This window comes from Hemitrygon akajei, chromosome 20 (assembly GCF_048418815.1).
Source record: "Hemitrygon akajei chromosome 20, sHemAka1.3, whole genome shotgun sequence".
NCBI lineage: Eukaryota > Metazoa > Chordata > Chondrichthyes > Myliobatiformes > Dasyatidae > Hemitrygon > Hemitrygon akajei.
In genome coordinates this window covers 41,863,723-41,888,191 of record NC_133143.1, presented here as the reverse complement: position 1 = coordinate 41,888,191, position 24,469 = coordinate 41,863,723, and the positions used below count along the sequence as shown (strand labels likewise).

Below are 24,469 nucleotides of genomic sequence, written 5' to 3'. Positions count from 1 at the left end.
CCCTCCCTCTCTCCCTACCTCTCCTTCTCTCTCCCTCCTTCCTCTCCCTCTCTGCCTCTCCTTGCCCTCCCTCCTTCTCTCCTTCCCACTCTCCCACTCTCCCTCTCTCTCTCACCCTCTCTCCCCCACCTCTTCCCCGCTTTCTCATTTTCACCCTCTCTTTCCCTCTCTCTCTTCCTCCCCTCTCCCTCTCTATTCCTCTCTCTCTCCCTCACTCTCTCTCTCCCCTCCCTGTCTCCCTCACTCTCTCTCTTTCTCTTTCTCTCATACCAGGTTACAATAACTGTTCTCCAAATGAAATAAGACTGATGGTCTGATATGTTTCTCACCTGACTGGCCTCTTGCGACTTGATTGAGTTGTAAATCAATGCCTTCAACGAACATTGGCTAGGGTTATGAATTGATCAGGTGATTGGAATCAGGACATAGAATGCAAGTTGCAATCAATGAGAATTTTACTCAGATTTCATACTTCCGCTGTATTTTTTGCAATCTCTGCATTTCTTTGCATTGTTTTTGCATTGTCTTTAAACTTTGCTTCTTATTACAGTAACCAACTTACTGTAAATCCTCAAATACAACTGTCAGTATAAGTCACTTGCCTGCATAGCCTAGAGGATTTCTTACTGCTCCCATTGTCCTTGCGGGGAGCAAGTCTCCTCTCTCCATTTTCTCTCTCTCCTTTTGTCCCTCCAACAACTACTGCAGCTGCCATCCCCTGCTCCACTTACTAACAAGATTTCACAACGTGTGCCGGCGATACTAAATCTGATTCTGATACTGGTTCCATCTGACCATGACTCACACCCTTTGACCACTAAATCCGCTCTCCCCACTGTTCGCACCCATCCGCTACACCTCTCCTATTTGGACCCATGCTCTACCTTCCTCTCCTGTGAAAGTCCATCATCTGTAGCGCTTTGCCGTTTCCAGCTTTCACTCCACCCTTCATCTCCGCCCTTCTCACTCTGCCTCATCTGGATCTGCAGATCACTTGCAAGATCTTGTTCCACCCCTTTGGACAGCCTGTCTCTGCTTTGGTCTTTCCGTCCAGATGTAGGGTTCCACCCAAAACGTTGGCTAACCATTTCCCACCACAGATGCTGATTTTTTTTCAAGCCTTTTGTCTGTAACTCCTTGAATAAATGTACTTCTCAGCTTCTTTTTGTAAATCTTTATTTCAGTATTATTGTATAACATTGAATTGATATTTGTTGGTGCATTTCACTTTGACAACTGCAGTTTTCTTTAGGAAAACAACTTGCGCAGATAAGGCATTTTACTTTCTGAGTCAGTGGCAGCAGTAAGATATTTCAAAACCAGCACGTAGCAGAAATGTCAGTGTGTTTCTGATTATCAAATATGCATTGTCTATAAGGATGATACTACTGTGACAGAGCTAGAAAGGTTACTGCAACATTTAACAGTTTTTCAAGTATGCTTTTTGTGAAGTAAATTCTAATCTATACCTTTAAATTGAAGTATTTTACACAAGTGTACAGTTTGAAATTTACATCATAATAATCAAAATCACATACTGCATCAAAAATTATAGTCGGGCAGCATTCAGCCTTTGTTAGCAAGAGGCTGCTTTGTGAGGGCCGCATGGTCTCGGAGAAGGGAGATTCTGAATGGTGGGGGGAGTGATTCAACAGTCAGCTTGGTCTTGCCAGAGCAATGCTTGGGATTGCTTCTTGCAACAGGAAAGTGCATTCTGCCTCACAGTCGCAGTGTTTCTGGTTGCAGGCGTGAGATAAAGTCGTTCTGAGATAACCATCAACCTTCATGTTAGAGCCCGAGGCGAGCTGAGCAAGAGGGCAGTCTCCCTCTTGCCTCCCCTATTGTCCAGGATACAGAAAAGGAGATGCCAGCTCCTCAGATGAAAGACGAAAGCCCCCTTTGAAACACACACATATTATTTTCAGACCTTTGTAAGGCCAAGTATTCAATCATGGGATAGATCATAGCAGTTAATGTCCACTTCTGCCATTAATCAAGGAGAATGGACTGGCTTCAGAGATCTCCCTAATCAATGCAGGCACAATGCAGCTCGGTTCTACCATTCAGAGTGTCCAACCTGAATAAATCTGTTAGAGGTAGATAATGAAGTGTCTACCTCTAACATTACATTCACCTACAACAGACTCAGCAAGGATATATAGCTCCCCGTTCCACGCGATCTTGAAGGTGCAGATCAAAATCCGAATAATTGTGAATGCTGTTCAGTTTGGTGCTGGAGGTGTTTGTTTCTTTGCACACATTCAAGTAGGGGAACCTTTTACTTGCCACCCTGTTTAGACGTTCTCTGAACTTTGTACCCACAAAAGCATAAAAGAAAGGATTTAGACAGCAGTGGAAATAAGCAATGTTCCGAGAAACGAAAAATGCATAGGACAAGTTATTCGCTGCAGTGCAGGTTGAAAGGGATGGTACCTGTAGGTCATGCAAAGAATAAAGGAAAATAACTATATTGTAAGGTGCCCAGCACAATAGGAACACCACCACAATGCAAAATATAACTTTCACAGTTTTCTGCTTCTTCTTAGCTCTACACTTAACAACAGTATTGAATATTTTATAATAGGATAACACAATTACCATGAAAGGGATTAAGAAGAACAAGATATTTTGTAGATAATATCCGAAATGTTGCCATATTAGTTCACTCCCCTTTGGATAGGAGCTGCCACAAAGAAAGCCTTGGTCCGCATTAACGAGGACTTCAGAAAAGATCATTTCAGGGACTGCGGCTAAAATGCTAATGCACCAAACTACTGAACAGGCCACCACACCATAGCGGAACCCTCTGATTCTCATGGCAGGCAGGGCATGAACCACAGCAAAGTATCGGTCCACAGTCATCAACGTCAGGAGCAGGATCCCACTGTAGTAGCCGACAAAGAATATCGCGGACATTATCTTGCACATGACCCTGCCGAAAATCCATCCACGTTCATGATCCACAGCCCAGAATGGAAGTGAGCAGGTAAAAAGCAGATCAGAGGTGACTAAGTTCAAAATAAAGATGTCTGTTAAACTTCTTAGCTTCTCGTATTTCATCAGGATCCACAAAACTAAAATATTTCCAATTAGGCTGAAAATAAAGATAAGGCTGTACCAGACTTGTGTAAATATTGATCCAAATGAATTAACATAATCATTCTCACACAACTGAACATAGCCTGGGTAATCACCCGATGAATCATTATAATAATCATAATAATCATAAAGAGTGTTGTTGTTCCCTATACTTCCTTGGTCCAAAAGTGTTGAGTTTTCCAATGGTAATATTCTTGTCTCCATCATGAACTGCAGAAGAGGATAAATAATAAGATTTATTGTGAATTTGATCAAAGAGTACAAGTAAATATTTAGGTTCAGAAATACTGTACCTTCTTATATTCCTAGACCTTCAAGAAAAATTTGAGAAAAGGCTGAGGGTGCACTTGTGCAGATCCAGAGGTACTTTACAGTACAGTAACAGACACACAGCTTCTCCTTAATACCTTCAATTAACTCTTCCTCTGTGTAAATATAATCCCACTCCTCCTCCCAATTCAACTGCTCCCTGCTACCTCTCACCCAGATGTTTTGACCTGACCGACCCATGGGAAGAGAGTGTGCCTTAAAACATTTTGGCAAACAACATGAAAATAGCTGATCTAGTGGTACAGAGAGTAGATAAATGTTTTCTATTCAACCCAATGAAAATAACTTCAGGACTTACCTTAAGTAATTATTCTTCAAGCAATAATGTGTAAATCCTGCATGTTTTAAAACCATCCAGTAGCCATCCTCATCTGCAAGAATTTTTTATAACTGATTTGAAGCTCAGTGATGCATGGCACAGATGAATCTGTCAGCTAGTTTGAAATCACACTGTATATCACTGTGGTTTACTTTAGAAACTCAAAAGGGGAAGTGCATTGAGACTTGCTATATTTCAGAGAGCTTTCTTTTGGAGCCACGGCATTTATGACGTCTAAGGAGCATCTTTTGTACTGTTCTGAATTTGTCCTCCTAATTCCAGACCCAATGCCCTGTGTTAACTCTCAAAAGTTTGGAATATAATCTGAAAGTATCCAACCATCTGGTAACAATTTATAACACCGCTATCACTAAAGTGCTCCTTGTCTCCATTGCATAAATACTGCTCCTTTTGAAGGGTATTGCAGAGCATCCCAGTAAATTTCAAATGTTCCCCCTCTTGATCTATACTGTATTTATTACAGAGGGGCATCTTCTTTTTATGTACAACATGAACAATGCTTTTATAGTTTCATTAAATTGGGTGCAGAAGGGAAGTTTTCTGCTAAATCACTATGTCTGTGGTATCGCTTACAACTCATTTTCAGAACCTTCTTTGTCAGGACACAAGAAATTGTGCAGATGCCAAAAATCTTGAGCAACATTGAAAATTCTGGAGGAGCTCAGCAAGTCAGGCAGCATATATGCGTTGGGGGTGGGGGGGAAACAGATGGAATAAACAGACGATATTCTGGCTGAGACGCTTCACCGGGACTCATTTATACATTATAACATTACATTCTGTAATGAACAGTTTCATTACCTTTATATCAATTAATGAACAATGATGATAGTAATAAGAAGCACTTCTATGTACCGTGATATAATGAAGTATTACCAAGTGCTTTACGGAAGTGTGATTAAATAAGCATAGAAACAATAAAGAAGAGATCAGTTGGATGTCTAATCTTGGTCAAAGTGAAGGGTTTGAGAAGGGAGAAAAGCCGATATCCCTGCACTAAAGATTATAAAAGGTACACCTATCAATTGACAGGCAGACAAAGTTCAAAATTCTAAGTAAGTTTATTATCAAAGCAGTTATATATCACCATATACAACCTAAGAGATTCATTTTCTTGTAGGTAAGAACACAGTAAATCCAAAAAACACAAAATTCAAAGCTCAAAGTTTAAAGTCAACCTATTATCAAAATACATACAGTATATATCACCATATATAACTCTGATTCATTTTATGTGAGCATACTCAATAAGTCCAATAATCATAATAGAATCAATGAAAGACCACACCAACAAGGTGGACAACCGGTGGGCAAAAACAACAAACTATACAAATACAAAAAGAAACAGAAGCTGGACATTCAACCCAACCTACACCTATTTTCTTTCATCTTCTACTCAAGCCTCTCTCAGTCTTTCTTCACATGCATCTATCAGCAATATCCTCTGCACACTCCTCTTTCAAGCACACTTGTTCATCTTCTATTCATTTCAACCACTCCCTGTTGTGGCAATTTCCACAGTCCTTCCACTCCCAGGGTAAAGAGGCCTCTTCTGACTTATGGATTTCTTTGTATTTAACTGATTTTGAGGGCCTCTAGTTTTGCTCTTCCCCTCAAGTGGAAACATTTTCTCAACACTTCCTCTATCAAAATTCTTCATAATTACAATATATTACTGTGCACAAGTTTCTGGACAACTTACTGTAAAGATCAATAAAACTCCATGACAAACTAGTATAAATAACTTCTATTTATACTGCTATACAAGAATTGGCTTTGGGTCTAATTAAACTGATATAGTCAGGTTTGGTCTCCGGAATGCTGGATATGGCAAAAAAAACCCACGAAATACGAGGGGTGATTGATAAGTTTGTGGCCTAAGGTAGAAGGAGATGAGTTATTAACTTCAAACTTTCTGCATAATCACTCAAAGTGTTGAACTACACGTGCATGTAACGAGAGCTGTATAACTCATCTCCTTCTACCTTAGGCCACAAACTTATCAATCACCACTTCTCTAGGTCCAAGACACCGACTTCTACAAAGAAGGGATCCGTATGCCCCACGACCCCACGACTAAGTGTGTAAATGTATGTTGAAAAATAAATGTGCTATGTTTTCTAAAATTGACTTCTTCTACCTTAGGCCATGAACTTATCAGTCATCCCTCCTATGTTGAAAGTGAGCCCATAAAATAAACGTTAGCTTTAAAATGGTTGCAGCATTGGGGAATCAAAGAGTAATTAACCAGGATTTTTCCCCTCTATTGGACTAATATTTTCATAATTTAATGTTTGTCTTTCTTTGAAAGTTGCATGTTTGGTAGGTGAAAATTACCAGAGTACATCATGATGATTGCTACATGATAGCTTGGGATCAGTTTGTCTTTGGATTTTTTTTAATGTTACTGCAGAGACTAATATCAAAACATTAATCTGTTCATTGCTTCTTTTTTCCCTCTCTTTGGATTGAATTATCTATATTCTTCTCTCTGCATTCTTTATATTCTTCTCAGTCTGGCTGTTTTGTCTATTTCTTCCTGTCATTGCTTATCTTTCATTCCTTTCACTGAAATTACTGAGTTTAAAAGATACTGGTCAGACATCAGCTGGAGGATTCCATGTAGTACTGGTCAACAGACTATAGAAAGAGTATGATGGAGTTACAGAGGAGATTTACTGGGACATTGCCGATATGAAGTCGTTCAGTTACAAAGACAGACGAGAGAGGTGAGGACTGTTTTCCCTTAACCAGAAGATGTTAAAAGGGGGACTTAGCAGTGGTACAATTTTCTCTCTAATTTTTTTTTACAGCTGCGCAGATCAACCTTTACTCTGGGCAGAAAATTCTTTCAAGGCCTGAAAACTGTATGGCAATTTAAATGTTTTTATTTCTAATATGCACATCAAGAGACACAAATCACAACTCACAACACAAGTGGACGATGCCAGGCAGACAAAACAACTGACCGGCAGTGTGGCAAAAATAAAATGTTTTGGCCAGATGGCATCGGTGTCCAGCAGGCTGGCTACTAACGTCCATTCTGTGTTTATTGGTACAATTTGTAACTGTGTTGTAACTTGAAATACTGACATTGTAAATAGGTTGAAGTTCCAAAATGTATCAAAGTAAAGGTTGTGATACTTTTATTATTTAGAAAGTTTATGTATTGCATTGATTAATACATAATTAATTAATTACAGGGTTTTTTCACAATTATATTAACATAGATTTCAAAATTATATTAACATTATATAAAAGAAAATTCCAGCTGCCCAGCAACAAAAGTTACATATATGGGAGCATTTCAGCTACTGCTCAGCTTAGAGGGAGCAGTGCTAGGGTATATAAACTTAAGAGGGCTATTATTAAAATATTCCCCTTATCAGAGATAGATAAAACTAGTGGACATAGATTTAGGCTTAAGCATAAGGGGTTCAGAGGGGATCTGAGGGGGATACTTTTACTCAGAGGGAGTGCGAGAAACAGAATTGCTGACAGCATTTAAGAAGGATCTGGACCAACACTTGAGTAGCTCCAGCATAGAAGGCAATGGCCAGATTCTGGAAATTTGGATTAATACAGATGAGTGCCCCAGTCAGCAAGGTATTGTTGGTCCAAATGACCCATTTTCATGCTGACTGACTCTGAGTCAACAACGTTGATACTCCATAGGACATACATTTATATTGCACCCTTCGGAAACGAGGGTTTTGCACAGTGCTGTTGTACAGCATGCCAGTAAAATTACCTTAGCAAGTTCTCGCAAGCCGCAATAAGGCAAATGCATAAACAATTAGCTTTAATTAGGTTTGCAAGATAGGCATTGGACTGCCGCTTGCTTTGGCCATCTGAGATGATATATGGACCTGGATTGGCATCTCATGGAAAGAATGACATCTCTGATAGAGCAGGACAACTCTGTACTGCACGACCCGAGAGCATTGTACTGAGAATCAACATAGATTGCGTGCTCATGTCTGGAGTGAAACTAGAACTTTTGGCTAACTTACTCAGAAAGAAATACGCTGTTGCAAAGCCAAGGCTGATGCATCCAAGTAAGCTCTGTACTCAACCTATATACATAACAGTTGCTGTGAATATATTTCACAGTGTAAAGAAATGGATGCTTATTGAAATGCAATGGATTTGACCCTATATATAGCCAGAGTGAATGTAACTCACAGAATGAATGGCTGAATTCAATCTGTCTTACTTCTGATTAGTTAGATTAATTCTGTATCATTATATACATCTAAATTTATCTTACTATAAGTGGAAAGCTTAGATATAAGTGGTTAGACTGGTAAGTAGTAAATGGATCTATTTCACTGTAAGTGACCATTTAAAATATTCTGTAAATAACCAATTATATCTTGCACTGGCTTCTTAACAAGTTTGGAATTAGATAGTGTTAAAAGCAGAAGAATTAGAATGCTCATATGAACTGCTCAAATAACGACTTCTGAAACTGTGCTTGGATTGCCTATGGAAATTCTGGAAAGGAAAATAGGTGCATATTACTTTCTTTAAATGTTTCCTGAACTTTGTTCCCACCAAAGCATAAAAGAAAGGATTTAGACAGCAGTGGAAATAAGCAATGTCCCGACAAATGTAAAATGCAAAAATCAGGTGGTTCCTGATGTCACACGAAACAACTGTTAGAATATTGAGATCAGCCAAAGATAGCAAGAAGACAACCAAATTGTATGGTGCCCAACAAACAAAAAACACTGTCACAATGCAGAAGATAACCTTCACTGTTTTGAATTTCTTGCGGGCTCTGCATTTAACAACAGTGTTAAGAATCCTGGAGTAGCAGTACACAATAACAACAAAGGGGATCAAAAAGAACAAAAGGTTTTGTTGAAAACATTGCATGCCTAGCCATATTTGCTCACTCTCCATTGGATATACACTTTCACATGCTAAGCTTTCATCCCAATTAACTGAGACATCAGAAAAGATCATTTCTGGGATTGTGGCTAAGAAGCTAACACACCAAACTACCAAGCAGGCCACCACACCGTAGGGGACCCGCCTGCTTCTTACAGCAAGCAGAGGGTAAACCACCACAAGGTATCTGTCTATAGTCATTAATATCAGCAGTAGGATCCCACTGTAGTAGCTGATGAAGAAAATTGAACTCATTATCTTGCACGTGGCCTTGCCGAAGATCCATCCATGTGTGTGATCCACAGTCCAGAATGGAAGTGAGCAGCCAAAAATCAGATCAGAGGCAACCAGATTCAAAATAAAGATGTCCGTTATAGTTTTTGTCTTCTCGTACCTCATCAGGATCCACAAAACCAAGATATTCCCAATCAAGGTGAAAATAAAGATAAGGCTGTACAAGACTTGTGTAAAAATTGCTCCAAAGTAGTTGGCTTCATTAATTTCACATAAGGGAGCATAATCATAATTATCATCATAATAATCATAGCTATTGTTATCAAGGTAATGTACTGTAAGTGACATCTTTGGTTTCTTCAGTCGTAATACTGTGAGACCCTTCCTAAATGAAAATGGAAAACACATTTCTTAATAATATCTTAGAAACAAGCACTAAGTGAGCAATAGAAATTCAAAATGTACTTCTAACATGTAACATATATTAGTGACAAATATAGCAATTCTTCCTGTAGATATTTGCATAAAAGTTACAAGAATAAATAGCACTTATTTTTGCTTCTAAGCAATTCAAAAAGTAAAGTATAAGCAGTTACTGTAATCCTCCTGCATTCTGAAGATCAGGAATAAACCATTAAGTTTTTCCCAATAAAATATAAGCACAACTTGTGCATTGAACCTTCTCTTTTATAGCTTACTGACAAATCTGAACTGCCATTCTAAATCTCTCTACTAATGTCTATCTCCTTTTCCAAAATTTTAGCCTCCACAAATACAAGCACAAGAGATTCTGCAAATGTTGGAAATGCAGAGTTGCACACGCAGACCTGTCCTGATGAAGGGTCTTGCCTTAAACATCAACCTTCAGAAGTACTCGCTCAGACTTTGCCAAGCAGTTCTTCATTCAAGTGCCTTCTCAAGCAATTCTAATCTATTTGCCAATTACCATGCCTTCTCAAGCTCTTCCCTTTCTGAAATACATATGAAACTCTTTTGAATTGCCTCACCATCCAATGTTTTTTCTTAAAGAATTCACAAAATATTTACCATTTTTAACTTACTGCCCAAAATTTGTGACTTCATGCCAGAAAAAGAATGTTACATCAGGTAATTTTGAAGTGAAAGATCTTAATAATATTAATACACTTATTTTGGAAAGATGGAAATTAAAATACATGCATGCCTCATTTCTATGGTTGCAAAATATTTATGTGTACCAATTCAGTCAAATATAATTATATCAAAAACACATGGCAACCTGGATAGGGGACTTTCTTTCTAAAAACTTCCCATTTTTCTAAAATTACCATGTATACGTTCCCTTTTAAAGTACTTAAGGAACCAATTTTTTTTTCTTTAAACATTCCCTTGACGGGGGATAGAGTAAATGCAATCTAATTTGTTCGCATCCTGCCTGCAATGCTCAATCCCTTTTGCCAATGAGGTCCAAAGTATAGCTGCACATTAACAAATATCTTAACTTCTAAGATGCATATACAATAATATCCAATATTTGCCATTCTTGAGTGCACCGTTAAACTCTGTCAAATTTCTGTACGACATTCACCAGCTTTGACAGTAATATTTCCTGCTAATGGATTCTGCAAATCCCTCAAGCAACTCCAAGGACAAAAAAGACATACAAATAGCCATCCCTTCTAAGCAACCCATACAAAATATTCACAGTTCTTCTCATTTACGTGTAAGATATTTAAAGTTCCTTAGATGATGATGTGTGTCATCTTTATTAAATACACTATACATGAATAAAATATATAACACTCTTAATCATTCTTATAAACCTTGACTTCCATCCACTGTAACTATACGTAGGTCTGCAATAGTCTGCACTACTATAACAAAATCAGGTTTATTATCACCGGCATGTGACATGAAATTTGTTAACATACATCTATACATTTATAATCTTTCTTTCTAGGGTGTACATGTAAACATCATTAACACAGTTTCATGCAAAATAAATAGCACAGAAAGTATCAGTAACAATTTTTAAAGTGCACATGTTAATCTTGCTAAGTTCCCTTCAAAAAGAAATTAATAGAACCTTCCTATTCCAAATTAAATACATACCAATAACTTAGCATCTTCCCCTCCGAACTACACATACAACTCTTAAAAGATAGCTTTTCATTCAACTTACACATATAAATCTTCATGTTCATGTTATGTAGTATGAAATCTAAAGTGGACAGTCAAATTCAGACAATTCTTTGCTCCTCAGAGACAAATCTTCCTTTCTTTAAAAGTTGAATTGTGTACTTTCATTGTGAATAGTTAAAGCCTTTCTATTTTCATTAGCTCACCAGAGCAAGATCAACCATTTAGAAACCAGGAAATGACTGACCTTCTTTTTCCAGGGAAATAACATTACAAGATAAACTAACTGCCATCGCCGGAACACTGAAGGAATCAGAAACTTTAAGGCAACATCTCGAAAAGAACCAATAAAAGGTCATTAACCTGAGCCATTAATTCTGTTTCCTTCTCCATAGATGCTAATTGGTTTGTTGAATACTTTCAGATTTTGGCATTTGATTTAATACTTTGAAAAATTTCAAGTAAGAATTTCAGGTGGCATACTGTATACATTCTCTGATATTAAATGGAACCAATGATCCATTTAACCATTAAAAAGATAGTTGGTAATCAAAAAAAATAAAACATAGCAAAACAAAAAGAAAAATTTATCTTTAGACATAAAACACCAAACATATAACAGTCCTTCAGCCCATGATGTTTGTACTGAAGATAATGCCAATTTGAACTGCACATGTGCCAACACATCGTCTAGATTTCTGTTTATGTGCCTTTCTAACTGCCTTGTAAACAATATTGTCATATCTACTTCTACCATCTAAATACAGCTAGACAAGAGCAAAACATATAGTGGGCTGTTGTTTATTAATTACACCATCATCTGCTCTCAGTACTTACAGAACCTATAAAAAGCACTCACTCTACCCCCAGCCCCGGAAGTTTTCATGTTTTATTATATCACACTGAATCACAGTGGATTTAATGTTTTTTTTAATTGATCAACAGAAAAAGACTCTTTCATGTCAATGAAAACGGATCTCTACAAAATGATCTAAATCATAGGTGTCAAACACAAGGCCCGCGGGCCATATCCGGCCTGGCGTACAATTATATCTGGCCCGCGAGATCATTTTAGATAGATCTATTATTTTAATTATTAATGGCCCGGCGATATGAAGCGCTGATAACACACAAACTACAGATCCCATAATGCAGCGCAACAGCTGCCGATAGGCTACCCGGGAACATTCCCGCGTCAAGCGTCTGTTGCTGCATACAACGCTATTCTGAAGTCAAAGCTAACCCCTAACAATGGCGAAGAGAAAAGTTGATTCTGAAAAAAGAGTCTTTCAAAACAGATGGGTTGCTGAGTATATGTTTACTGACATTGCCGGTAAACCCGTATGTCTTATCTGTGTGAGAAGCTTTTCTCAGTGATGAAGATTAACAAAACATCACACAGGAGTCGTCTCACTGATGAACACCTGCAGTCCATCCTGAGAATCTCCACAACACAGAACCTTACACCAAACCTAAACAAACTTATTGCCAAGAAAAGATGCCAAGCATCCAGCTCTGACAAAACGGCATAAGAGCAAAGAAAACTGAGTGTTTTGATTTGTTGTTGTTTTAACTTTTGCTGAAAAGCACAAATTTTATTTATATTTTCAGGGTTTTTTTGCAGCATGCTCATATTTCTAACTTGTATAATACTGACAGGAGATATTTTTATGGAGAGCAAAATATTTAAGTTACTTAAAGTTTTAGTTTATTTTTTCTGGAATAATATTCCTGTCTGTTTTTATTCATATTTATGTTCAAAAAATGTTTAGTTTTAGTGTGTTCAATAAATGTTTATCCTGTTTGGCCCGCGACCTAAAGTATGCTTTGAGTTTTGGCCCCATGTGCAATTGAGTTCGACACCTCTGATCTAAATTAATTACAAGTATAAAACACAAAATAATTGATTAAATAAGTATTCACCCTCTTTAATATGATACACCAAATCATCACTGGTGCAGCCAATTGGTTTTAGAAGTCACATATTTAATTAAATGGAGATAATCTGTGTGCAGTCAAGGTGTTTCATCGATTGCAGTAAAAATACAAAGGTATCTAGAACTGCTGTAGTTAGTCTCCTGACAAAAACTACACCATGAAGACAAAAGAACACTCCAAGCAACTCTACAAAAATGTTATTGAAAAGCACAAGTCAGGAGATGGATACAAGAAAATGGATACAAGAAAACCCCTCTGAATATCCCGTGGAGTACAGTTAAGTCAATCATCATGAAATGGAAAGAATATGGCACAGCCGTAAACCTATCTAGAACAGGCCATCTTCAAAAACTGAATGTCCATGCAAGAAGGGGATTAGTGAGGGAGACCACCAAGAGACTTAAGACAACTCTGGAAGTGTTACAAGCTTCAGTGGCTGAGATGGGAGAGACTGCACATACAATAACTGTTGCCCGAGTGTTTCACCAGTCACAGCTTTATGAGAGAGTGGCAAAGAGAAAGCTACTATTGAGAAAAGCTCAGATGAAATCTTGGCTAGAGTTTGTCAGAAGGTATGTGGGAGACTCTGAAGTCAGCTAGAAGAAGGTTCTATAATCTGATGAAACCAAAATTGAGCTTTTTGGCCATCAGGCTAAAAACTATGTTTGGCGTAAACACCGCACATCATCAAAAACACATCATCCCTACCGTGAAGCGTGGTGGTAGCTGCATCATGCTGTTGGGATGCTTCACTGCAATGGGTCCTGGAAGGCTTGTGAATGTAGAGGGTAGAATGAAGGCAACAAAACACAGGGAAAACCTGATGCAGTCTGCAAGAGAACTGCAACTTGGGAGAAGATTTGTTTTCCAGCCAAACAAGGACCCCAAGCACAAAGCCAAAGCTACACAAGAATGGCTTAAAAACAACAAAGTTAATGTCCTGGAGTGGCCAAGTCAGAGTCCAGGCCTCAATCCAATTGAGAATTTGTGACTGGACTTAAAAAGGGCTGCTCACTCATAGTCCCCATGCAATCTGACAGAGCTGGAGCAGTTTTGCAAAGTAGAATGGGGAAAACTTGCAGTGTCCAGATATGCAAAGCTGATATAGACCTATCCACACAGACTCAAGCTATAATTGCTGCCAAAGATGCATCTACTAAATGCTGACTTGAAGGGGGTGAGTAATCACACAATCAATTATTTTGCGTTTAATAATTGTAATAAAGACCAATTTGTAGAAATTTGTTTTCGCTTTGACAAGGAAGTCTTTTCTGCTCATCAGTGTGTCAAAAAAGCTAAATGAAATCCACTGTGATTCAATGTTGTAAAACAATAAAGCATGAAAACTTCCAAGGGGGTGGGGTGAATACTTCTTATTGGCACTGTACCTACCAGCTTCAAACCTGGTCCTCTGTATCACTCTTTGCAATTGGATCCTTGTTTTCCTTATTGGGAGACTACAAACTCACCGACAACCTCAAAGATAAGACCATAAGTCCATAAGACATAGGAGCAGAATTAGGCCATTCAGCCCATCGAGTCTGATCTCCTTTTCCATCTTGGCTGATCCTGGATTCCACTCAACCCCATATACCTGCCTTCTCACCATTACCTTTGATGTCCTGACCAATCAGGTTACTATCAATTTTCGCTTTAAATATACCCACAGTCTTGGCCTCCACAGCTGTGTGTGGAAGAACATTCCACAAATTTGCTACTCTCTGGCTAAAACAATTCCTCTTTAACTCTATTCTAAAGGGTCGCCCTTCAATTTTGACACTGTACCCTCTGAAAACCTCCACCATAGGAAACATCCTCTCCACATCCACCTCATTCAGTCCTTTCAACATTCGGAAGGTTTCAATGAGATCCCCCTGCATTCTTCTAGATTCCAGTAAGTACAGGCCCAAAGCTGCCAAATGCTCCTCATATGTTAATCCCTTCATTCCCGGAATATCCTCGTGGACCTCATCTGTACTATCCCCAACGACAACACATCTTTCTGAGCAATGGAGCCCAAAGCTATTTGCAATACTCCACGTGCAGCCTGACTCAGCGTTATCTCCTTGTTGTTATATTCTATTCCCCTTGAAATGAATGCCAACATTGCCTTCCTTCTTTACCACAGCCTTAGCCTGTACATTAACCTTCTGTGAGTCTTGCACAAGGACTCCTAAGTCCTTTACTTAAGTCTTCTACTGTGTCTATGCCACTGTCTAACCAAAGATATGTCCTTTCAAAGCAGGTACAGGAACCTCAGAACTCACACTGCCAGGTTCAGGAACAGTTATTACCCCTTAACCCCTCTTGAACCAAAGGGGATAACTTCACTAAACTTCATTTGCCCCATCATTGAAATGTTCCCAATATCTATGGACTCTTCATCTCATATTCTCAATATTTATTGCTTATTTATTTAGTATTATTTTTATTCTTTTTGCATTTGCACTGTTTGTTGTCTTTTGCACACTGATTGAACATTCAAGTTGGTGTACTTTATAGATTCTGTTTATTATTCTATTATGGATTTATTGAGTCTGCCCACAAGAAAATAAATCTCAGAGCTGTATGTGGTGACATATAGGTACTCAAATAATAAACTTACTTTGAACTTAGCCCACTGCTCTACTTTCTCTCTATTCATAACTATGTGGCTAAGCAAGCTCAAATGCCATATATAAATTATTGATGACACCATTGTTGTTGGAAGAATCTCAAATAGCAATGAGAAGGTGTAAGATAGATCAACTTGTTGGGTGGTGTTGCAACATCAATCTCACACTCAAAGTCCAAGAAATTGATTGTGGATTTCAGGAAGGGGGAGTTAGGACAATACAAACAAGTCCTCATTAAGGATCAGCAGTGGAAAATGTGACTATAACCATATAACAATTCCAGCATGGAAACAGGCCATCTCAGCCCTTCTAGTCCGTGCCAAAAGCTTACTTTCACCTAGTCCCACCAACCTGCACTCAGCCCATAACCCTCCATTCTTTTTCCTGTCCATATACCTATCCATTTTTTTAAATGACAAAATCAAACCTGCCTCTACCACTTCTACTGGAAGCTCATTCCACACAGCTACCACTCTCTGAGTAAAGTTCCCCCTCGTGTTACCCCTAAACTTTTGCCCCCTAACTCTCAACTCATGTTCTCTTGTTTGAATCTCCCTTACTCTCAATGGAAAAAGCCTATCCATATCAACTCTAACTATCCCCCTCATAATTTTAAATACCTCTATCAAGTCCCCCCTCAACCTTCTACGCTCCAAAGAATAAAGACCTAACTTGTTCAACCTTTCTCTGTAACTTAGGTGCTGAAACCCAGGTAACATTCTAATAAATCTCCTCTGTACTCTCTCTATTTTGTTGACATCTTTCCTATAATTCAGTGACCAGAACTGTACACAATACTCCAAATTTGGCCTCACCAATGCCTTGTACAATTTTAACATTACATCCCAACTCCTATACTCAACGCTCTGATTTATAAAGGCCAGCATACCAAAAGTTTTCTTCACCACCCTGAGATTCCACCTTTGGGGAACTATGCACCATTATTCCTAGATCACTCTGTTCTACTGCATTCCTCAAAGCCCTACCATTTACCATGTATGTCCTATTTTGATTAGTCCTACCAAAATGTAGCACCTCACACTTATCAGCATTAAACTCCATCTGCCATCTTTTAGCCCACTCTTCTAACTGGCCTAAATCTCTCTGCAAGCTTTGAAAACCTACTTCATTATCCACAACGCCACCTACTTTAGTATCATCTGCATACTTACTAATCCAATTTACCACCCCATCATCCAGATCATTAATGTATATGACAAACAACATTGGACCCAGTAAAGATCCCTGAGGCACACCACTTGTCACTGACCTCCAACCTGACAAACAATTATCCACCACTACTCTCTGGCATCTCCCATCCAACCACTGTTGAATCCATTTTACTACTTCAATATTAATACCTAACTACTGAACCTTCCTAACTAACCTTCCATGTGGAACCTTGTCAAATGCCTTACTGAAGTCCATATAGACAACATCCACTACTTTACCCTCAGCAACTTTCCTCGTAACCTCTTCAAAAAATTCAATAAGATTTGTCAAACATGACCTTCCACGCACAAATCCATGTTGACTGTTCCTAATCAGACCCTGTCTATCCAGATAATTATATATACCATTTCTAAGAATACTTTCCATTAATTTACCCACCACTGACGTTAAACTTACATGCCAATAATTGCTAGGCTTACTCTTAGAACCCTTTTTAAACAATGGAACCACGTGAGCAATACGCCAATCCTCCGGCACCATCCCCCTCTCTAATGACATTTGAAATATTTCTGTCAGAGCCCCTGCTATTTCTACACTAACTTCCCTCAATGTCCTAAGGAATATTCTGTCAGGATCTGGAGATTTATCCACTTTTATATTCTTTAAAAGTGCCAGTACTTCCTCTTCTTTAATCATCATAGTTTCCATAACTACCCTACTTTTTTCCCTTACCTTACACAATTCAATATCCTTCTCCTTAGTGAATACTGAAGAAAAGAAATTGTTCAAAATTTCCCCCATCTCTTTTGGCTCCGCACATAACTGTCCACTCTGATTCTCTGAGGGACCAATTATATCCCTCACTATCCTTTTGCTATTAATATAACTGCAGAAACCCTTTGGATTTATTTGCACCTTACTTGCCAAAGCAACCTCATACCTTCTTTTAGCTTTTCTAATTTCTTTCTTAAGATTCTTTTTACATTCTTTATATTCCTTGAGCACCTCATTTACTCCATGCTGCCTATATTTATTGTAGATCTCTCTCTTTTTCTGAACCAAGTTTCCAATATCCCTTGAAGACCATGGCTCTCTCAAACTTTTAACCTTTCCTTTCAACCTAACGGGAACATAAAGATTCTGTACCCTCAAAATTTCACATTTAAATGACCTCAATTTCTCTATTACATCCTTCCCATAAAGCAAATTGTCCCAATCCACTCCTTCTAAGTCCTTTCGCATCTCCTCAAAGTTAGCTTTTCTCCAATCAAAAATCTCTACCCTGGGTCTAGTCCTACCCTTCTCCATAATTATATTGAAACTAATGGCATTGTGATCACTGGACCCGACGTGCTCCCCAACACATACCTCTATCACCTGACTTCTCTCATTCCCTAACAGGAGATCCAACACTGCCCCTTCTCTAGATATAAGTTCTTGGGACCAACATCTCAGAGGATCTATATTGGACCCAAAATATTGATACGGTCATGAAGAAGGAGAACCGGTTGAATTTATTTCATTAGGATTTTGAAGACATTTGGGATGTCATCAAAAACTTGCAAATTTCTACAAATGTGCGGTATCAGGGGAGAGTATTCTGACTGGTCGCATCACAGTACAGCATCACAAGAGACTGCAAAGGGATATAGACTCAGTCAACTCCCTCAAGTGCACAACCTTCCCCTCTATTGAGAAAATCTTAAAGTGGTGGTGCCTCAAGGAGGCAGTATCCATCATTTCTACACTATATGAATGACTGCATTGGTGTTGTTTCCTGAGCCCATGCTCAGCTCATCAGTTTCATCAACTTTGCATCCAGCTTCCACCCTGCCTGCAGATGGTGGTGGACTTTAGGAGATCTAGGCCTCATATGGAGCCAGTGATCATTAATGGAGAATGTGTGGAGCAGGTTAAGACCTACAAGTATCTGGGAGTACAGTTAGACGAGAAGCTAGACTGGACTGCCAACACAGATGCCTTGTGCAGGAAGGCACAGAGTCGACTGTACTTCCTTAGAAGGTTGGTGTCATTCAATGTCTGTAGTGAGATGCTGAAGATGTTCTATAGGTCAGTTGTGGAGAGCGCCCTCTTCTTTGTGGTGGCGTGTTGGGGAGGAAGCATTAAGAAGAGGGACGCCTCACGTCTTAATAAGCTGGTAAGGAAGGCGGGCTCTGTCGTGGGCAAAGTACTGGAGAGTTTAACATCGGTAGCTGAGCGAAGGGCGCTGAGTAGGCTACGGTCAATTATGGAAAACTCTGAACATCCTCTACATAGCACCATCCAGAGACAGAGAAGCAGTTTCAGCGACAGGTTACTATCGATGCAATGCTCCTCAGACAGGATGAAGAGGTCAATACTCCCCAATGCCATTAGGCTTTACAATTCAACCGCCAGGACTTAAGAACTTTTTAAAAGCTATTTTTAATGCTTTTTGAGATAGTGATTTAGATGCATATCATATTTTTCACTGAGTATGTTATTAGTTTTGCTACAACAAGTGTATGGGACATTGGAAAAAAAGTTGAATTTCCCCATGGGGATGAATAAAGTATCTATCATCATCAAATTTACTTGCTTAATTACTGACACCTCCCTCCCTTTTCTCAATCCCTCTGTCTCCATCTCTGGTGACAGACTGTCTACTGATATCTTTTATATACCTACTGACTGTCTCAGCTATCTTGACCATTTTTTGTCCCCCTATCATTTGTAAAAATGCTATTCCCCTTTCTCTGTTCCTCTGTCTCCACCACATCTGTTCCCAGGATGAGGCATTTCATTACAGAACATTTTGAGATCTCCTTATTCTACAGCAAACAGGTTTCACTTCCTCTGCCATCAATACTGCCCTCACCCGCATCTCCTCCATTTCACGGACTTCCGTCCTTACCCTAGCTTCCTGCTACCATAACTGTGATAGAGTTCCATTCTATCCCCTTGGTTCAGTCACTTCCTATCTACATCCGCGACCCTCCTCATGCTCTTGATCTCCTCACTAACTTCCAGTTCCTGATCATGGATGTTTTCATCATGGATGTCCTATCCTTATACACTTCTATCCACCATCAAGAAGACCTTAAAACTCTCCACTTCTTTATCAAAAAAAGAACCAACCAGTTCCACTCCACAACCATTCTCGTCCATCTGGCAGAAATGATCCTCACCATCAACAAGGTTTCCTCCAGCTCCTCCCACTTTCTCCAGACTTTACGGGTAGCCATGGGCACCCACCTGGGCCCCAGCTATTCCTGCCTTTTTGTTGTCTATGTAGAACAGTCTATGTTCCAAGCCTTCCTTCTCTACATTGGTGATGCCTTGGTTCTATTTCATTCACCCATGCTGAGCTTGTCAATTTCATCAACTTTGCTTCCAGTTTCCACCGTGCCCTCAAATTTACTCAGTCAATTTCTGACACATCCTTCCCCCATCTTGATTTCTCTATCTCCTTCTTTGAAGATAAACTGTCGACCAACAATTCTGTGGTTAACTTGACAAGCCTTCTTCCAAACCTGTCTCCTGTAAAAACACTATCCCCTTTTCTCAGTTCCTACATCTCCACTGTATCTGTTCCCAGGATGCAGATTTCTTTTCCAGGATGTCAGGGATGTCCTCCTCCAAAGAACAGGATTTCCCTTCCTCCACCATTGTTGTTGCCCTCACCCACATCTCCTTCTTTTCCCAAATTTCCACACCCTCACCTTCTTCCCACCACCTGAGCATGTGATGGAGTTCCTCTTGTCCTTACCAACCGCCCCATGAGCCTTCGCATCCAACACATCATCCTCTGTAACTTAAGCCATTTCCAAACGGTTCCTACCACTAAACATTGCATCCCTCCATCCCTCTCTCTGCTTTCTGCAGCCATTGGTCCCCGTGTCATTCCCTTGTCCATTTGTCCCTCCTCCTCTCCCTCCCAACACTTATCCCTGCAAGCAGCCTAAGTGCTACATCTGCCCATCCACCTCCTCCCTCACCTCCATTCAGTGCCCCCCCCCCCAAGCAGTACTTCCAGGTGAGGCAATACTTCACCTACAAACCAGCTGGGGTCATCTATTGTGTCCGGTGCTCCCGATGCACCCCTCCTCCTCATTGGTGAGACCCATCATAAATTGTGGGACCACTTTGTCAAGCACCTCCACTTCATCCACCAGACATTTTAATTCCAATTCCCTTTCCCATTCCGGTATGTTGGTCCATGGCATCCTCTTGTGCCCCCGAATGGAGACTAAACATCCACGTTACGCGGTTACGTGCACAATCAGTCATGATACAATAAAGTTAGACAAAAGGTACACTTTGGCACAACTTTTACAAGATATTGCCTGGTAGTTAAATAACAAGAAGACTGGCCTACTTGGCCAGTGAGGAACTTTGCAAGCCAAGCTATCCAGCGTCGAGTTCTTTACTCGTGAAAATCTAAAGCATCCACATGTAAAACATGTCAAATTACTGATATTCTCAAGTTGCTGACAAGCATAAATGAATTCACATGGATATTGTAAATTAATGCTCACCTTTCCTCACCAAGCCTAGCACCTCTGGGGGAACTTGATTCCAACACCCCAACAGCTCCTGCCGCAGAAAACAAAATGGTCTCCCCACTATCCCATGCATGCATAATGACGTCACCATCTCCACTTAAAGGCACAGACAACTATTCGAGCATTACCCAGATGAAAGCCTAAGTACACTTTTAACGATCCTGAATAAGATTCAGTGGTCACCCGGTTACACTCCTCTCCTATCAGACTCCTTCCTCTCCAGTCCTTTACCTTTCCTGCCCATTTGGCTTCATCTATCACTTTCTAACTATCCTCCTTCACCTTCCCCCACCATTTTGTTCTGGTATCTACCCCCTTTCTTTCCAGACTTGAAGAAGGGTCTCACCCCAAAACAACGATTGTTTATTCATTTCCATAGATGCTGCCTGACCTGCTGAACTCCCCCAGCATTTTGTGTGTGTAGCAAGGGATAGAGTTCACCTTGTCCTTACCTACCACCTATAGACCTCTGTATCCAACCATCATTCTCTGTAACTTCTGCCATCTCCAAAGGAATCATTCCATTAAACACATCTTTTCTTCCCTCCTGCTGCACTGTTTGCAGGGGTCACTCTCTACATGACTCCATCGTCCACTTATTTCTCCCTACTGACCCCCCCCCCCCCCCCCCGCTGGCACTATCTCTGCAAGCATGACAAGTGCTGCACCTCCTTCCTCACCATCATTCAGGGCCTCTCATAGTCTTTCCAGTGTGGCAACGCTTCTTCTGTGAGACTGTTGAGGATATCTTCTGTACTTTTAGCTCCCGCTGTGGCCTCCTCTACACCTGTAGATCAGGGGACTGCTTTGTCATCTTCTCTTGTTCACCGTAAAAGGTGGGATTTTCTGGTTGCCACCCATTTCATAAGATAGATAAGATAAGACCATAAGAGATAGGCACAGAAGTAGGCCGTTCAGTCCATCGAGTCTGCTCCACCATTCAGTCATGGGCTGATCCAATTCATCCAGTCATCCCCACTCCCCTGCCTTCACCCTATACCCTTTGATGCCCTGGCTAATCAAGAACCTATCTATCTCTACCTTAAATGCACCCAATGACTTGGCCTCCTCAGGTGTTCATGGCAACAAATTCCACAGATTTACCACCCTCTGACTAAAGTGATTTCTCTATATCTCTGTTCTAAGTGGATGTCCTTCAATCCTGAAGTCGTGCCCTCTTGTCCTAGACTCCCCTACCATGGGAAATAACTTTGCCATATCTAATCTGTTCAGACCTTTTAACATTCTGAATGTTTCTATGAGATTCCCCCCCCCCCCCCGCCCCCATTCTCCCGAACTCCAGGGAATACAGCCAAGAGCTGCCAGACATTCCTCATACGGTAACCCTTTCATTCCTGGAATCATTCTTCTCTGAACCCTCTCCAATGTCAGAATATCCTTCCTAAAATAAGGAGCCCAAAACTGCACTCAATGCTCCAAGTGTGCTCTTATGAGTGCCTTATAGAGCCACAACATCACATTCCTACACTTGTATTCTATACCTCTAGAAATGAATGCCAACATTGCAGTTGCCTTCTTCACCACTGACTCAACCTAGAGGTTAATCTTTAAGGTATCCTGCACAAGGATTCCCAAGTCCCTTTGCATCTCTGCATTTTGAATTCTCTCCCAATCTAAATAATAGTCTGCCCATTTATTTCTTCCACCAAAGTGCATGACCATACACTTTCCAACATTGTATTTCATTTGCTATTTCTTTGCCTATTCCCTTAAACTATCTAAGTCTCTCTGCAGGCTCTCTGTTTCCTCATCACTACCCACTCCTCCACCTATCTTTGTATCATCAGCAGATTTAGCCACAAATCCATTAATCCCATAGTCCAAATCACTGACATACATTGTAAAAATCAGCAGTCCCAACACCGACCCCTGTGGAAATCCACTGGTAACCGGCAGCCAGCCAGAATACGATCCCTTTATTCCCACTCTCTGTTTTCCACTGATCAGCTAATGCTCCAACTATGCTATTAAATCCCCTGTAATTCCATGGGCTCTTATCTTGCTAAGCAGCCTCATGTGCAGCACCTTGTCAAAGGCCCTTTGAAAATCCAAGTATACCACATCTACTACATCTCCTTTATCTGCCCTGCTTGTAATTCCCTCAAAAAATTGCAGTTGGTTAGTCAGGCAGGATTTCAATTCAGCTTCCTATTCAACATGTCATTCCATGGCCTCCTTTACTTTCACAATGAGGCTATTCACAGACTGGTGGAGTAAAACCTCATATTTTGCCTGCATAGTCTTCGAGCTAAAGGTATGAACTTCGATTTCTCTAACTTTCAGAACTTCTCTTTTCCTTCTCTCTTCTCCTCACCTGTCTCTCCTCTCTCCCTTCACTTTCTTCCATTGTGCACTCTCCACTCCATCAGATTACATCTTCAGCCCTTTACTTTGTTCACCCATCACCTCCCAGCTTCTCATTGAATCCCCCTCTTCCCTCTCACTCACCTTCCCCTTCACCTATCACCTGCCAGCTTGTACTCTTCCTCTCACCCTCCCCCCCCCCACATTCTTACTCTACTTTCTCCCTCATTCCTTTCCAAACCTGATTCCTCTCCATAGATTCTGCCTGTCCTGCTGAGTTCCTCCAACATTTTGAGTGTGTTGCTCTGGATTTCCACCATCTGCAGAATTTCTTGCCTTTATTACCCATCTTTAAAGACCCTCATCATCCAGGTCTTGGTTCTTCTCATTATGACCATGGGGGAGGAGGTTCATAAGCCTGAAGTCTTATACTCAATGCTTGGAACAGCTTTATGGGGAGCTTTTGATGGCTATGGGCCTGTACTCGCTGGAGTTTAGAAGAATGAGGGAGGGATCTCATTGAAACTTACTGAATGTTGAAAGTCCTAGAGAGAGTGGATGTGGATGTGGAGTGGATGTTTTCTAGAGTGGGTAAGTCAAGGACCAGAGGGCTCGGCCTCAGAATTGAAGGATGTCCCTCTACTCTGAGGATGTGCCCTCTGGTCCTTGACTCACTTGCTTTTCATAGAATTGTACATTTCTTAGAACTTTGGCTATTTGTTTTTTTATTCTGAGAAACATGCTGTAATCATATATTTCATTAAACAGAATCAGAGGTGTCAATGATTTTATCCTCTGTGAATAGTTAAAACACGAGTGCACAAACCTCAAAGTGAATCAAAATGAACGTATTCTTT

General features: G+C 40.1%; 2 protein-coding genes across 2 annotated transcripts; both read right to left on the bottom strand.

Moving 5' to 3' along the window:
- Positions 1-1,189: 1,189 nt before the first annotated feature.
- On the bottom strand, positions 1,190-3,972 carry LOC140713757 (chemokine XC receptor 1-like). The gene is made up of 2 exons (XM_073024244.1): positions 3,728-3,972; positions 1,190-3,309 (listed from the first exon to the last, which is right to left on the bottom strand). Exon 2 carries the CDS (start codon positions 3,304-3,306, stop codon positions 2,146-2,148), a length of 1,161 nt encoding a protein of 386 aa, XP_072880345.1. The 5' UTR covers positions 3,307-3,309; positions 3,728-3,972; the 3' UTR covers positions 1,190-2,145.
- A 3,671-nt stretch (positions 3,973-7,643) lies between these two features.
- Positions 7,644-11,164, bottom strand: LOC140713974 (chemokine XC receptor 1-like). The gene is made up of 2 exons (XM_073024659.1): positions 11,061-11,164; positions 7,644-9,284 (listed from the first exon to the last, which is right to left on the bottom strand). Exon 2 carries the CDS (start codon positions 9,245-9,247, stop codon positions 8,174-8,176), a length of 1,074 nt encoding a protein of 357 aa, XP_072880760.1. The 5' UTR covers positions 9,248-9,284; positions 11,061-11,164; the 3' UTR covers positions 7,644-8,173.
- Between the last annotated feature and the right edge of the window lie 13,305 nt (positions 11,165-24,469).

Bases quoted from the DNA above. Each gene is read 5' to 3' on its own strand.
- LOC140713757 (XM_073024244.1), bottom strand. From the start codon at position 3,306: ATGATGGAGACAAGAATATTACCATTGGAAAACTCAACACTTTTGGAC.
- LOC140713974 (XM_073024659.1), bottom strand. From the start codon at position 9,247: ATGTCACTTACAGTACATTACCTTGATAACAATAGCTATGATTATTAT.